This window comes from Thamnophis sirtalis, unplaced genomic scaffold (genome assembly GCF_051295495.1).
Source record: "Thamnophis sirtalis isolate CommonGarterSnake01/CBP01778 unplaced genomic scaffold, rThaSir2_p1.2 scaffold_12, whole genome shotgun sequence".
In the NCBI taxonomy this organism is placed as follows: domain Eukaryota; kingdom Metazoa; phylum Chordata; class Lepidosauria; order Squamata; family Natricidae; genus Thamnophis; species Thamnophis sirtalis.
The window spans coordinates 21,896,324-21,913,318 of record NW_028261392.1 but is presented as its reverse complement, the minus strand read 5'-3'; the positions used below and the strand labels follow the sequence as shown (position 1 = coordinate 21,913,318).

Genomic DNA, 16,995 nt, shown 5'->3' with positions numbered 1-16,995 from the left:
TACTCTGTACATGCAATGAAACAAACAGATCTTGCTGCAGCATGCAAGGTGGAAATGTGTGGCTGCTAGGTAGATGGAAAACCATAGTTTTATTTGAATTATTTTTTATTCATTTGATTTATATGCCTGTCCAGCTATCCAGTGAAACTCTGGGTTGTGGGGAAAAAAACAACAGTCAGATCAAAACAGAGGTATCAGAATTGAAAATCTCAAAACACATACCATATTTTTTTGACGCACCAAGGAATTGAAGAGGTAAATAAAAAAAAAAGTTTTTGCATTCTGCAAACCTCCCAAAATGAGCCTTTCCCCCAAAAAAAAGGCATGAATACCCTTTAGGGGGCTTGCAGAGTGCTCCTGGGAGGGGCAACCCCCCCAAAAAACAAGCAAAAACTGGCCCATTTTTTGTAAAAAAAGGGGGGCATGGATAGCCTTTAGAAAGCTTATAGAATGCTCCTGGGGAGTAGATTTCTACCCTCCCCAGCCCCCAGGAGCTCTCTGAGCTCTCTGAAAGGGGGCGGGGTTTCAGGAGGCAAAAAAAGGCTGTATTCAGTGTATAAGACGCACCCAGATTTTCAGCCTCTTTTTTTAGGGAAAAAGGTGCGTCTTATACTCTGAAAAATATGGTACATCCTAATCAAACCATATACTAACATCTTGGCCCCCAAACCTAGGGGAAGAGACAGTTCTTCCCAGCCTTCTGAAAGTAAGGTTGGGACCATCCTTATTTTGGAGATGCGGTGGGAGGTTGCCACAGAGGGCAGATACCAAGAGAGAAAAAACATACTTCATACGATCCAGAAGGTAATACTGCTTGTACACAGAAACTAGGTCTGCCAGATTATAACCATAGAGTGCTCATATCAGCATGGATTAGTATCTATTTATTAGCTATGCACCAGGGGTGTCAAACTCACGTCATCATGGTGGCTTCACATGATGTATCAGGATTTTTCCCCCTTTGCGAAATCAGGCATGGGCATGGCCAGATGTGAGGCATCAGGCCCATGGCCGGGAGTTTGACTGCCCTGCTATTCACATATATAGAATTGTGGTACTTCCATCTCTGATCACTAGCACTAAATTATAAGAGATAGAAACTCCATCCTTTAATAATTGCTATGCTACAATTACAAATATTGTCACTTGGAGCACCTTAATGAAGAATGGAAGAAATCTGAGTCATTAGTTATGATTGAACTACGCCTCTTAGGAGAACTCAGTGATATAGTCCACGATGAAAAATGTGGGAAGTTATATTCAGCAATATCTGGGAAGAACAGATCCTCCCTTCCTTCAGGAAATAATTTTAAAAAATATATCTGAAAGCCCAACGATGATGATGTAGTTCACAATGAAGGCCCTTGGCTACAAGGGCTTGCCCAAGAAAAGCCTTCGTTTCTTGTGGCTTTTTAGTGTGATAAATAGCATGAGCACAAGCAACTGCCCCTTTGCCATCTTATCACCACTGTGTAGCTTTGAACATTTTAAAAGAAGCAACTATGAGATATCTATTATGACATATTTTAAATCACAATTGGGCTTTTTGACAGTACAACTTCGTTTCATGCTAGCTGTATGCAATATTAAAAGTACAATACATCATTACCATTTTTCAAAGTATCTGTACTAATAATAAGTCCCATAGATTCCTACTTTTTCTGTGTATTTATATATAATGAAGAGATGAAGGGCTAGTAGGCTGGTCTCCTTCTAAATACCAAATGAAGATTGACACACCATTCCTATCTTAAGCGAGAAGCTTGGCAGTGCTGCTATCATTTTTGACACAGTCCAAAGGAAAGGAAACCTACTATAGCTATTCACATCCCAACAAACTTTCCTGCTAGCTAGAACGTTGACATAGATGGAAAGCTGCAAACCATAAATGACAGTGCATAGAAGCTTGAGTCTCCGGTGAAGCAACAGAAAAGAAATAGAAATCATTTTGATTACCTTAGATACCCTGTTAGCAACTTCTCTCCCCACGGTCAGCCCCTGAACGAAGGTCCTTGCCGCGATGAAAGCTCTCGTCACCTGAACCTTGAGTTTTCTGGGTACATCTCCAAAAGGCTTAAGCTGGTCTGTGTATTTGCTCACGCACTCTAGATAGTCCTCAGAGAAATGATAGTGGGGGTTTATGAGCTGGAACATTCGCTCTAATAGACGGGCCCAGAAGTCATTCAACATCTCCTCCAAGTTCACATTGCCTCCTGTGTAATATCGTTTCAGTTCTATGAAGAGGTCCTGGAATACTTCTGAATTCTGCATGTACAACATGCCGTATGTTCGTACAAACATATCATTCAAGGATCTTTCTGCGTTCTCCAGGAGCTCTCGGAAAAATTCTACACAAAGAAAGAAAGAAAGAAAGAAAAAAATAAGCATACGGATGAGGAAATAGAAAAGAACAGAATAGAATTCTTTATTGGCCAAGTGTGATTGGACACACAAGGAATTTGTCTTTGGTGACATACTCTCAGTGTGCATAAAGAAAAATAAAATAGAAGAATCTATTGAATCATAAGAATTATAAGATGCAACACTTAGTGATAGTCATAGGTTACTAATAAGCAATCAAATCACACTAGGAAACAAATAAAACAATATAAATTGTAAAGATATAAGCAACATGCTTATAGTCCTAGGTGGGAAGACATAGGAACTAGGAAGGATGAGAAGAATAATAGTAATACAGTCTTAGTAAATAATTTGACAGTGTTGTGGGAATTAGTTGTTAGCAGAGTGATGGCATTCGGGGAAAAATGTCCTTGTTGTGTCTTGTTGTTCTGGTGTAGAGTACCCTATAGCATCATTTTGAGGGTAGAGGTTGAAAGCAACAACAGCAATAATAAGAGTAGTAAGAACAGAAAAAGGCAACCTAAATGGTGAGGGGAAAAGGGGAAGGTGTGGAGATTTTTAACTTAATCTGGAACAAAAGGAAAATAGAGGGAAATTCAAGAGAAATCTATAACATGCATGTGTACAGAAATTTAAAAATGAAACATCTTTTTTTAATCCAATAATATTAGAACCCAGATTATGGTACATTTAATCTAATAATTATTATGATATTAATATTTAGGCCAATTAAAGGAAGTAATACTTCATATAAAACACAATTAAACTACGGAATACATTCTTAGAATCTTAAGATGCACTAATGAGAATTAAGAATTCAATAAATTCAGGAAGATAGGGCCACGAACAGCTATAAAATGCCTCCTATGTAAAAAAAAATACTGTAATTTTTAGCTGTTCTATAATAATTTATCCAAGCTTGACACAGCTCGTATGATAAATGTTATTAATCAAAACAAATCTACAATGGTAACAGGAAAAGATTGCAAATATAAACAAAGTGGCACCAGGGACTAAACAAAAGCTAAAATAATCGCCTAACTGGATAAAATCATTGACCTTAAAAACCTAAACTGTTCTAAAGATTTTAATCCTTAAAGATCAAAGTAAAGGGAAAACTGAATTAAGAGGATTAGATTTATGTTCTTCACATGAATACCAACAACACTGTCTCAACAATAAAAAACAGTTATTGCACAACTTCTCGCTTTAATAGATTGCTGTGTGGAAGATGCATGGTATAATATAATAATTATATTTACCTTTGTATTTTTTTTAAAAAAAAATCTGATAACTCTACAATACTTAGCTTTGCTCCTATTGGGGAAGGTAAATACTGGTATATATTGCAAAAGAGTTTTAGATTTGAACTGCAAAGTGTTTCCTTAGAAAACATTAAAATAGAAGCTGCTGGATTCCTCATGAGATAACAAAATCAAATAGTCATAGCTTTAAATGCTAAATATGTTTTAAGGAGACTGGTATAAAAGTTTCATTTATACTTCAAAGACTGATTCAGTGTTTAAGCTCTGAAAGTAGAGTAAATCTTATTCCTTAGATACTGAAAGTAGAATAATTCTACTCCTTTAGCATTTTGAGTACTAAATAAGTAGTCAATTGAGTACTAACTATAAAAGATGTGGTGGGGCAGTGGTTAGAATGCAGTACTGCAGGCTAACTCACTGCCGACTGCTAGCAGTTTGATTCTCACTTCCTCAAGGTAGACTCAGCCTTCTATCCTTCTAGGATAGGATCTAGATTGTTGGGGACAATATGCTGACCCTGCAAACTGCTTAAAGACGGCTGTAAAGCACTATGAAGCGGTATATAAGTCTAAGTGCTATTGCTATTGCTAAATATGAGGGAATTATTTAGATAATGGCATACCCACATCAACCAGCCAAAAACTGAGGAACTGTTCACACTACTTATATATTGCGTCCTAAAGATCTAGTTTTCTTAAGAGCTAAAGTAATTTCTCTTTGGACTTTATCCAATGTCATCAAAACTGCAACTGTTTAGAACTTCCTTTAATAATCATATTTTTAAATATAAATTTTCCAGAAGCTGGTTGGCAGATGCCATGCTGGAGGCAACCATAACTGGAGCCAAAATCAGCTCCCCACCCTGCTCACCAAATGCATTTCATTCATTAGATAGGAAACTTCCTTATTTTAAATATCTACCTTTTGAACATCCACTTCTACAAATATCAAATATGTTCCCACAAGGTCAGGATAAAAATATATATAATTCATAGAGTAAATGAAAGATCCAGTAGTGCATGGCCACTCTGCAAATTTAAATCTGCACAAAGAAGTGGTTGTAAATCTGTTCCCCTTCTTATGCATTGGACTGGAACGCCTCTTCTGCCAGACAATTTATTGCAATGTATTCCTACATTTTCAAAATACTAGGAAAGACTAATTTAAGGATGATGTTTGAAAATAACAACAACAAAAACAACAACAACAACAACCCAGGATCCTTGAGAACATTTTTAACTGTTTGCCTTTTTTATTTAATAAGTTGGAATTTTTTAACTGGAGCCACACATGTGAACCATGAAATAAACCATCACAACTGAGTCAATTCAGGGATTGCTATAAAGTTCCACTTCCTTTTGGAAGTGGAATTATGGCTCCATAGTTATGTTGTAGGAAGTACTATGTAGCGTTATTGACATACATAGTGGATTACAGTCTATATTTTGTTTTATTCACTTTAAAAGTTTTTGTAGCAGCTATGTTTGTGTTCTTTTCATCTGAATTTATTACATTAAAAAAAGGAGGAAAGGAAATCCAGTTAGCAATTCTATACTCATTTGTCTTCACACGTTAAATTCAGTGAAATGTCTAAGCAAAGATGGTAAGATTGTTGATTCTGTGGAATATAAAGACCCTATAAAAATTACTCTCCTATAAATATCACCCACTCTCCCTCCCACCCTCCCTCCCTCCCTCCCTGTGTTTGATTGTGTATAGATAGCTCTCTATATACCACATATATATATATTTACAAACAGCCAGATGTGGGCTTCAAAAATTTCAGCAACGGGTTCTCTGCCCAGGTTCTGGGTGGGTGGGGCCCTGGTGGGCATGGTCTAGTCGGCTTTCTGCACCATGGCAGGGAGGCTGTTTTCACCTTACCACAGGCTCCATAGGCTTTCCTTGAGCCTCTGGGAAGGTGAAAACTGCTTCCCTCAGGCTACGGAGGCCCTCCGGAGGTTGGAAACCCCCGTTTCCAGCCTTCCAGAACTTCTGGGAGGCCTGTTTTTTCCCCTCACAGGGCCCCTGCAAGGGCCCTGCACTTATCTCCCATCCAAAATGGGCTGCATGGAGACTCCTGGGAGGAGTGGGGTGGGGTGGGCGGGGCCAGCCAGGGGTGAAATTTGGAACCATTAGCTATAGGTTCTCCCAAATCCAGCCAAACCCATAGCAGCCCACCCCTGCAAACAGCTATACATTCCCACACACAGCTTCTTACCTATACACATACATCTTAAATCCTCCCTCCCTCCCTCTCTCCCTCTCATCTCTAGCTTTCTTTTTCTGTAACCACAAAAGGATAATGGAAAACAAGAATTACACTATTGTAACTTCACGAAGAAGCAGGAGGCACACAGGTAACTGTAACCATTTAATCAACAGTAACTTTGTAACAAGTAACAGAGAGTAGACCGGGCTGGACGCGCGGTAACTTTGTAACAAGTAACAGAGAGTAGACCGGGCTGGACGCACGGTAGACAGGAATGTATTAACAGTAGACCGGGAGGTCTGAACAGTAGACCGGGAGGTCTGAACAGTAGACCGGTATCGTCGGCGGTTACGGAGTAGATCGGGTGGCAGTTGGAAATAGCCTGCCTTTTATACTCCAGCAGACTCGCGCTTGACAGCTCAGCAACTGACAGGCGCGTCTGATTGGCTAAGACGCGCCTGGCTGCTACCGAGCTGTCATTCGCAAGTGCGAGGACTTGCTTATGCTATATAACATACACAAATTTACAAATGGTCCTTGCTTAATGACTGGCTTGTTCAGTGAAATAAATCTTGAGAAAAAAATGGTATCTATTAATGCAATGTTAACTTGTAGCCCATCTTCACCCTCTTGCCTCAAATCCTATAAAATACTAAGTGCCAACTAATTGCAGACTTGTTTCTGTATTAAGAAAAAAAAAAGAAGAAGAAAAAAATCAACAGAATGTAGTAATTTTATTGTCCCCTACATGGCCATAAATGTTAAGTGCTGCTGTTTTTACCAAGCATATAATTAAGTGTGTGTTCCCATTAAGCAATATAATATTAGGCTTCATTATGAAATTACACTGTTCAGTTAGTTTAGTATCTAAAATACAGTTGTCACTTTTAGTTATACAGGTATAATTTCATTAGGCACCTGTTACTTTCCTAGACAGCTAAATAGTACTTAATTCATATTTGCTTTTTAACTAGCAAGTAAAGCTGCATTTTAATTAGTAGAAACCCTTCACCCCAGAGATAACCATGGTGATAATGTCCAATTAATTAATATTATGTTATGATGCCGCATGTTCTAGATCAATAAAACAGAATAATGAAGTATAAGGTCAGAGATTATATTTCTGAATATTAATCTATTATAAAAATGAAAAAAAAAAGCAAGGGAAGTAGAATAAGGTAGATTTGTTTTACAGATATTAGGAGGGGAAAAAGTATGCTTAAAAACCTGTAATCGGAAAGCAGTGTGTAGTCAAAAGCATGTATCTCTTATTTAGCTATTCTACCCCTAAGCTCTTGTTTACTTTAAACATGTGAAAGTAACACATCACACAAACCATCTCATTTACATAGACCATTGTGTATTTAAATAGAGAAGGCGGATTAAATGCAAATATTTGCCAAATTTGACAGATGAAAACAGTAACACTGTTAGTGACTACCCTATTTCCAAGCATGACTCAGCCACTGAATACTCTGCTAAGCATTTTTTTTTTTAATGCAAGCCACCTTTCTCTTTGAGAAATCCACACAAAGTGCCATGTTTTTAGGGAACATTCAAGGGAACTTGCAGGAACAAGTCAGGTTTAGCCATTTGTGTTAGCATGCAACAACCGCCTGGTTGCATTGCATAATGACTACAATCTCTGCAGCCATAAACAGGGGTGGGCTTCAAAATTTTTAGCAAGGGGTTCTCTGCCTGGTTGCTGGGTTGGTGTGGCCATGGTGGGCATGGCCTGGCTGGCCTCTTGCACCATGGTGGTGTCTGTGTGTTTGCCCTCCCTGGGCTCCAGAGGCTTCCCTTGAGCCTCCGGGATGGTAAAAATGCCCCCCCCAGGCTCCGGAGGCCCTCTGAAGGCCATTTCCTGCCTTTCCAAACTTCCAGTAGGCCCGTTTTTGCCCTCCCTGAGCCTCCATACTCACCCTGCACACACCTGCATCCAAAACGGGCTCTGTGACGAGTCCTGGGAAGGGCAAGGTGGGATGGGTGGGGTCAGCCAGGAGTGGAATTTGGGGGCTCTCCAAACTGCACAGAATCTTAGTTAGAGGTTCTCCTGAACCCCTGCGAACCCCCAGCTGCCCACCCCTGGCCATAACCAGAAGTTGTGGGTACTTCTCATTTACATGTATGCAAACTATGGTCAGATTGGATTACACCATTCCAGAGAAATGCTTTAAAAACATTCAAAAATGTTTTTCTGATCTATTTTCTAATTAATTGTCTTGTTTTTCAAACTGCCATATGCCACAAACTCCTCTGGAAACAGCAATTCAAATTGTGCAGAATCTCCCCACCACAATGCTTATTTTTCTACGATCTAGTGGTGTGATGTTATGTAAAAACCCAAGGCTTAATTAAAATAAATGTTCTTGGGTTCTAGGAAGTGATCAAGGCAACAGACAGCCAACTTTCTAGCATATTTTAAATAACTGCTTCTCTGTTTTTTGTTTTTAAATAGTGTATTTTTAGATTTGCAGTTAATCAATTCTTTTTTCCCCATCAAGTTTTTATTTTATTTTATAACATATAAAAATTCAATTTTCAATTAAACAGTGTGCTGTCTGGGTACAAATAATTTTAGGAAATAGTAATCAGAATATTTAGAAGTGTTCATTGCATTAATATTGATTCTATAATAATAGTGACAATAATAATGTTATTTAATTTTAGTTAATTGATTCATATTGCAGATTAGAGATGTTCTATTTTTAACACTTTCGTCCAATGTAATTTTTTATCAGAGGGCTGGATATCCTCCCCCTCCCAAAAAAAGGTGAGGTTTTCAATATTTAGTAATTTACATACAGTGTGAAGCATGCAGTCTATCCAGCATTGGGCGTCTTCAGAGTAACCATTTATTGAAAATGTAGAGAGACTTGAAAATTCTTCAAGATTTTTTTAGTTTTATTTAGTTAGTGGCAACACTACATGGCCCCTGAAGTAGTCAAGCAGCCTATGAATTTGGTAATTTGGAAGAAAGCCAATTGAAGGAATTAAATTTAGAAAAAAATCCAATTATTCAGAAAGAACCAGGAAGAACCAGGAATAGGATCCAGTCAGGAGTCAAGAATAACAATCTCTCTTGGACCAGACCGAGTTGAAAACTGGGGCCAGAGAGGGAGGGAGAGAGGGAGAGGGGGAGAGAGAGAGGGAGAGAGGGAGGGAGGGGGAGGGAGGGAGGGAGGGAGAGAGAGAGAGAGAGGGAGGGAGAGAGAGAGAGAGAGAGAGAGAGAGAGAGAGAGACAGAGACAGAGACAGAGACAGAGAGACAGAGACAGAGACAGAGACAGAGAGAGAGAGAGAGAGGCATAGCTAAACAAAAATGACTGTCTCTGGACCAATCAGGACATGATAATCCTATCCCTGGCCCCTCCCGGAGTATACCCTGGAGAAAATATGCTTTTCTGAGGTTTACCTTCTCATAGTAGAGAGAAAAAGAAAAGTAGAATTTAGAATTTATTTAGAATTTATTTGTTATTTATAGGCCGCCCTTTTCCCTGAGGGGACTCAGGGCGGCTTACAGTTCATGGGAAGGGGGGTGCAAGATAAAACATAAGACAGTGCGTAAATAAAAATAAAACAATAAAACACAACTTTCATTCAACATTCGGGTGGGGCGGATTAGAATTAGTGGGACGGATTAGAATTAGTAGTAGTAGGAAAATGCTTTATTCTTTTTGCAAGAAACAGGTGGAAATTATGGAGCATGGAAGTGTAGGAGATCCTGGGAGGGTCAACATTTTAATCAAGAAAGGCAATAAGTAAACAAGAATCTGTTTCCAGATTTTCTGTTCTTGCCCTGGTACTAATGGGATATACAGTATGATCCAGGTGAATCATCTGGAGCTTTATCTCTAGACTGGAATGCTCAGCCGAATGCTCCTAAAATTACTAGCATTTCAAGCAGGTGACATAGTGTTTTGGGCCTGATAAACAGTGCACTTTTAACTGGGAAAGAAGAGTAATATTCTGGATTAGTTAAACTATTGCAGAAGTTTAATGTCTCCAGGGATATATCTCTGGTTTTTTTGGGTGGGTGGGTGGGTGGGTAGGGGTGTTGCCATGGGAATTCAGAGATCCAGAGGATGAGTTTGGAGAGGTTTTTCCCCCCAAAAAATCTGTTTGTTTACCTAAGCTTCTTCTTCTTAATGACTGATGTAATGAGTTGCCTTCTTCTGGCCTCAACTGCTGCATTCAGTTATCATCAAACACAGCTATCAGCTGGGCTTCTAATCTTGCTCTGATGAATGGAACACTAACCTTTCACAGGATTAGAGACACAAGGTGCTCTGGAGATAATAACATTCAAATAGGTTTATTTCAAAGGGCAACTCAATCCTGATTTTGTTCATGGGTCAGTTGACAGTTCGTTTGCTGATGTGGGGAGGGGATGTGGCTGGGCGTGTGTCCTTCCAATCCTGACTTCTGAGCCAATACCCCAACTCTATCAAATTAGGAAAGAACTGAGGAGAAACAGATCATTCAATTGTCGGCCTCTGACATTTTCAAAAGTTTCCAGCCTGTCTCATTATCACACTGACTCCACTTAGGCTCATTTAAATTAGAATAGATTTTCACTGACCTGTAACTTATTGGATATAATTTTATCTATTCATGGTTAATATTTAACTGGTCTGCGATGTCTATACCTGAGTATAATTGCACTCTACAAAATACAGTATAAAAAGACTAAATGCTTTCTCTGAAAAAGCTGTGCAAAAAGCTTGCCTTAAAATATATGTTTTAAAAAATTGAATATTTTTTTCCTCAAGTACTTATTTTTAAAATTATGTCCTGATTAGTAAAGGTAAAGGTTCCTCTCAGACATATGTGCTAGTCATTCCCAACTCTAGGGGGCGGTGCACATCTCTGTTTCAAAGCCAAAGAGCCAGTGATGTCCGAAGACGTCTCCGTGGACATGTGTCCGGCTTAATTAAATGCCAAAGGTGCATGGAATGCTGTTACCTTCCCACCAAAGGTGGTTCCTATTTTTCTACTTGGATTTTTACATGCTTTCGAACTGCTAGGTTGGCAGAAGCTGGGACAAGTAACGGGAACTCACTCTATTACGCAGAGCTAGGGATACTCTACGAGGTAGAGTAGCATGCATAAATTGTTTCACATATCTTTGCATGGTTTGGAAAAGGTGCCAAACTTTTTTTAACCATTCAAAATATCGTGAGGCTTTGAGCCATTCTTACAATCATTCAGAAGGTCCCTTTTCTACAATTTGGAAGTAGAGCCTGCTTGCAGCATAGTGAAATGTACCATCTCTAGGAAGGCCACACCACAATCGGTTGGGTGTCCCCACCAGTTGTTGCAGAAAAATACAACAGTACGTGGAACAATTTATATATGCTACCAGTACCTGTAGCCACTTGGACAAATGGCCTCAGCAGCTTTCTGAGCCTGTAGGCCCTGTAAAAACTAAACCAGGCCTCCTGTCTTGTGGCAGCTTTCTGCACAGTAGCCCTCTAGTAGTTGTCCTGGGTCCTCCAGCCCGTGTACTGTCTGCCTCCTATGGTATCCTCTACCACCTGGGCAGTGGCGGGATTCAAATAATTTAAGAACCGGTTCTCTGTCCTAATGACCAGGTGGGTAGGTGGGGCTTAGTGGTCATGTGACCATGTGGGCGTGGCTAACTCAACATTATTCAGGTTGATGGGCGCTTCGCCTTAGCTGTGACAATGTAATCAGGGCTAACTGCAGAGGCAGTTTCTTTAAGCAGGGCAATAAAGATTAAGCTAGAAACAACACCAGAATGTTTCCTTCCTGCCTTCCTTACAGGATTAGCCCTGTGAAGTGGGAAAAAAAACAAAAGAAGATTTCTTCCAAAAACCGGTTCTCTGAACCTTTTAGAAAGTTAAGAACCAGTTCTCCCGAATAGGTGCAGACTGGCTGAATCCCACCACTGCACCTGAGGCACCTCCATGCCTTACTTAACAACTCCCACAATTGCTTAAATATCAAACTGGGAGAACCATGATTGTGGCTGTTGAGCAAAGTAGTCATATGGCATCACACTTAATCACCACTTCACTCAATGACAGAAGATTCCAGGCTCAATTGTGGTTGTAAGTTGAGAACTAATAGATGAGTAGAGTAGAGTAGAGTAGAGTAGAGTAGAGTAGAGTAGAGTAGAGTAGAGTAGAGTAGAGTAGAAGAATAGAATAGAATAGAATAGAATAGAATAGAATAGAATAGAATAGAATAGAATTAGCCATCCTGTCAACACTGGAATGCTCCATCCTCTTATTATTGAGTGAAATCATCACATATGAAAACCTTATTTCCAGGCACATAATAACAGTGGCATATTTATGAGGTGCTATAAAACAGGCTCTCATTTCTACAGAAGTGACAGCACAAAATTATTCATTATAATTGTTGTTGTTATATGCTCATAAAATCCTCATGCTTTATCTGCAAGCAATAAGAGGAAACATCATGTTAACAATTTGGGCTCAATGGAATTTTTACTGAAACCTCATCCACTGAGAAATTATACAGCTTCAGGGCAAAAGACACACCTGCTGGAATGTTTGACATCTTTATCCTGCAAGACAATGGAACTTTGGGAGATTAGACAATATTCCCGTCATCTTAAGATATTTGTGCATTTTAAAACCTTACAGTATAGACAAATGTACATTTCCACATGATATTAAGCCAAGTAATATTCATTTTCCTTTCCTTGGTTGATTTTAGAGGACAAATCTATCAATTTGGCATTTAGCCAGGCTTTTTTAAAAAATCCACTCAATTAGTTATGCTCCACTTATGTATAAATTTGCAGACCTGGTGAGTTCTTATTTGAAAATAATTTGGGGAAAAAAATCCACCCATCTCTCCTGACCAACTGTGCAATAGTACTTCTGTCCTCAGTATGGAGAAAGTTTTGCTGAACCTATCAATTATACAGCTGGAAATGATAGAAGCCTACCAGGAACAAAAATCTAATTCAACAACATGAACTTGAATAATAATATACATTACTTATAGATAGCCTTTTAAAAGCTAAAATATAGATTGGTGACCTAGCATTTTTGTTTCCTTCCATATTTATTTTTTAATCCTTCTTGTTAATGACTTCTCTTAATTTGTAGTTCTCACTGGCAATCGTTATATCTTCCATGAGCTAAATATATTAAGCTGGAGGGTTCACTAGTCAGATTCCAAATTTTGTCTGTTTTATAGAAGCTGTAGTGGACAGCTCAGCCAATAGAATAGAAAGTTAAAGATCCTACACATCCTCACTGATCTTGCCTCCTGCTCTTTAGTAGTGGTTTGATAGCTCATGCTATGGCCAATTATCTTCTAAGGTGAACCCAAATTTGCATCCATCCCCTAATCCCAGAATGTGAGTGTCAGAGGTCTCACCACTGACAATTAAAAGATAAATATGCAAAAAAATGAAATAGCAATAGCACTTAGATTTACATCCCACTTTACAGTGTTTTACAGCCCTCTCTAAGAGGTTTACAGAGTCAGCATATCCCCCCCCCCCACATTCTGGGTCCTCATTTTACCCACCTCAGAAGGATGGAAGGCTGAGTCAACCTTGAGCCTGGTGAGATTTGAACTGTCAAACTGCAGGCAGCAGAACTAGCCTGCAGTACTGCACTCTAACCACTGCGCCACCATTAAATAATTTCCACAATGCAACTTTTTTCCCTGTTCTAAGGAGGTATGAGGTTGGGAGGATCCATCTCTATCTCTCCCTTTGGAGATAAGACAGCCTCAAAAGAGATAAATAAAATAAAACTTTTTTTTTTCATTTTTAAAGGAAAGGTTAAGTGTTTCTCCCTCACATATGAAAAAAAGATACAATGCTCAAAAAGATAAATTAGAGAGTTGCCAACTATAGAGCTGGTAACTTAACTGAGAAGAAAAGATCCAATGGTCAGGCTATGGTGCTAATATACTACAAATGAACTCTCATTGTCACCAAGTGATCCTTTAAAATAAATATGCCAGTGTAGATTTCAGACTGGAAGAGACATGGTAACAAGGTCAGCCAATGATTAGGCATAGCAACTAAGTCAGCCAATGAAGGCTGTTTGGAAACAAAATCAATATTTGCTGTGTGAGCAACAAGGAGACAGCAAGGAGCCTGGGCATGGCTTAGTTCAACAGTTCTGTACTAAAGCTCTGAGTCTGTGCTGAACTGAAAAACAACAACAACAAACTAGTCTACTGCTCTGAAACTGAAATTGAAAATGCTCTCTCCTCTGCCTGTGTTTGCTTGTATTTGGAAAAACCTGCTTTTGGTATTTTATATTTAATTCATGTGTTATATTATATATAAAGAGAAGTTAATTAACCCTGCTGAATCAGTTACCTGCGTGTGCTTTCTGGATGTGATTGCTGCTGCAAACTCTGACAAAAGAGATTGCTCAAGTGTGGGAAAATTTCCTGAACAACTTCCAACCTTCTCTGTTGCCATGCTCCCTTCCAGCTGCCCACATAACATAGTAACATATCAATACTGAAGTGAACAGAACTTTCCAATGTTATTCCCTTGGGAGTAATGGATCCCAGCATTCTATATGTTAGCCTGTTTGAGGGACCATGGTTTGAAAATTATTGCCTAATGACACTGTTTCATCCAATTGAAGGTGACAAACAGACAAAGACAGTATCAATAGAAGAGAACATCTATAGTTCAGGACTGAACTGTGAGTCCTTGGGATTTTCTAAGCTTGGAGGATTCCCCCCCCCCATTTCTATACTAAACCAGCTAACACCAACAGTGCTAGAAAAGAGTGAAGTTAGCTCTTGTTTTTATATTCTAACTAGTGGTTTTCCCTGTCAATGTTGATTGGAATAGTTTTGGTGATTCCTTGATTAGACTGTTGTTTACTGTTAGTTTGTCTATTTTAGTAGTTCCTTGATTGGGATATTGTTTACTTCTCAGTTGTTAATCTTGGTATTACCCTCTACTCATATAGAGAGGAGGTCTTACTGGTAGGGAGGTCTTTTTGTTTCCTTTTTGGCTTTTTGATTGTCTCTTTTGAGTAGGATTATCTCCATGTGCATGTTGATGGCTAATTTATCAGAGTGCAGGGCTTTCAGAAATTCACCGGCATTTTTTGAATTCCGCTTGATATAGGATGCTTAGTTTTCCAGTTGAAACTATGGTTGAGTCTGTCCGTGTATTGTAAAATTAACGACTTTTTATCAGGTCTTCTGATTGCTAGTTAGTATTAATGAATGTGCTAGTTTTCTGCCTGTTAGTCCTCCATGATGGCTCTTACAGTCCTTCCACTGTATGTTCTAGATGATTTATGTTGTTTTCTTCTGAGGCTTCTGGATCTTTTGGTTTATCTAGGACAGGGGTGTCAAACTTCCCGCACGTGGGCCAGATGTGTCACACGCTGGCCACACCCATGCCCGGTTTAGCAAAGGGGAGAAAGTCACAATGCATCACATGGCAATGCCATAATTATGCGAGTTTGACACCCCTGATCTAGGATATTTTGAAGGGCGTTAATCGGTTTGTGTGCTAAAATGATGCCACGTGGTTTTAATAGTCTATTGGTGGTTTTGGAGATGTTTTTGATGTATGGCAAGAGTTATGATTTCACAGCTTGCATTGATTGTGCCAAATTGAGTTGAGTGGTCAGGTACATTTTCATAAAGTTCCGTGGGTTTTACTTTTATTGGAAGACATTACATAGATGATTTGTTTCCTTTTTTCTAATTTTCAGGTTTGTGGTGTTGTTATGAATGTTTTGGAAGCCAGAATAATGACAAGGAAAACTGTGCCTAGGTCTGCAACCTCCTCCCAAATCTCTTTCATTATTGCTTAAAGTATGCTGACTTGTCCCAACAAAGACAGAGGTAAGGGACATTGTACTAACACCTCACAGAAGAGATAATTAATATATCAGAATTAATTAGGATGCCCTAATTAAATCATGAGCCTTGAGCCAAGGCATGTTCCCAAGTGAAGCCAGCTCTGACCCCACATAATTTACGGCCCCAATCATGGCCCTGTTTCCCCCCTCCCACCAGGGTGTGTCATCAATCATATTTGCCAACAGGGCAATTTTGAGGGTTGTAGAGATTCCTCCCCTTCAGCAGCTGTAAGTAACCCTGGGATATAGCCTTGAGAGAGATAAGTCTGGAATGTCTGTTTCCCATTCCCCCTTTTTATGGCAACTCGCGAGAAGGCCAGGGATGCTTTGTGAGTTGACATAATATTTTGGGCAATGGTTCTTTATAACTGGCTGGTCTCGTTTAGACATCAGCTAAACTAAGTCAGTGAAAAACCAATCAGCTAGAGGTGGATTGTTGCCGGTTCGGCCTGAATCAGCAGAACCAGAAGTGGCGGAGGGAGGCTCCACCTACCCACCTGGACACTTCTGTGCATGCGCAAAAGCACCATGTGGGAGCAAGCGTGGGAGCATGCCCAAACTAGTAGTAAAAAAATTGGCAACCAACCTATGATGTAGACAATAAGAGACACTTCTTGTTAAAAAGTTTTGCTTCTGTGGAGATTAAGTCACAATCTTAATGCTGCTTTAATATAACATTTAGTTTTACAATTACAATATAGCCTCTAGTAAATGGCATGACAATAGTGAATCAGGAAGCTGCTACAATTCACAAAAGGGACTCTTGTTGGTTATTATCATCATTAATAAGTCCTCCAAATGGTTAACTTGAAAATAAAAACAAATGTGTCTAAAAAAAAACCCTGGCTTTTTCTGCTAATTTGCACTTTCTGTTTAAAATGTGTAAAAACCGATATCTCAATTTATATAATCAATATTACCAATTAACTGCAAAAGAAGAAGCTGTGTACTCAGATTATCTCTTTGCTCTGTTCTACTGCTCATTGGGATTTCTGTATCCTATTTCTGGTAGCCCTTATTTATGACTAAAACTAATCTCTATTCCCAAGGCTGACTGGATTTACTGGTTGCACAACAAATAAGCTAACTATTAACTTTGAACCATTTGAACCTTCTTTATGTTCTGATATATCTATATCAGATCAGCTCTGCATCCTGTAAGTCTTTGAAAGTATTATCTTCTTGTTTAATATCCATCCACTAAAGCAGACGACATTGCTGATATTGTAGTTGCTGGTTTCTGTCCTCATTCTTCAAATATCTCCTGGAATTTTTCAAATGCCATACCACTTTCTGT

General features: G+C 39.1%; 1 protein-coding gene across 2 annotated transcripts in view; it reads right to left on the bottom strand.

Annotated features, from left to right (window-relative positions):
- Positions 1-16,995, bottom strand: part of GPC6 (glypican 6) — a 905,632-nt gene that overhangs the window by 465,821 nt on the left and 422,816 nt on the right. For both annotated transcript variants that reach the window (XM_087726482.1, XM_087726483.1), the window contains exon 3: positions 1,957-2,348. In XM_087726482.1, coding sequence (XP_087582608.1) covers positions 1,957-2,348 — 392 coding nt within the window. The remainder of the gene's footprint in view (positions 1-1,956; positions 2,349-16,995) is intronic.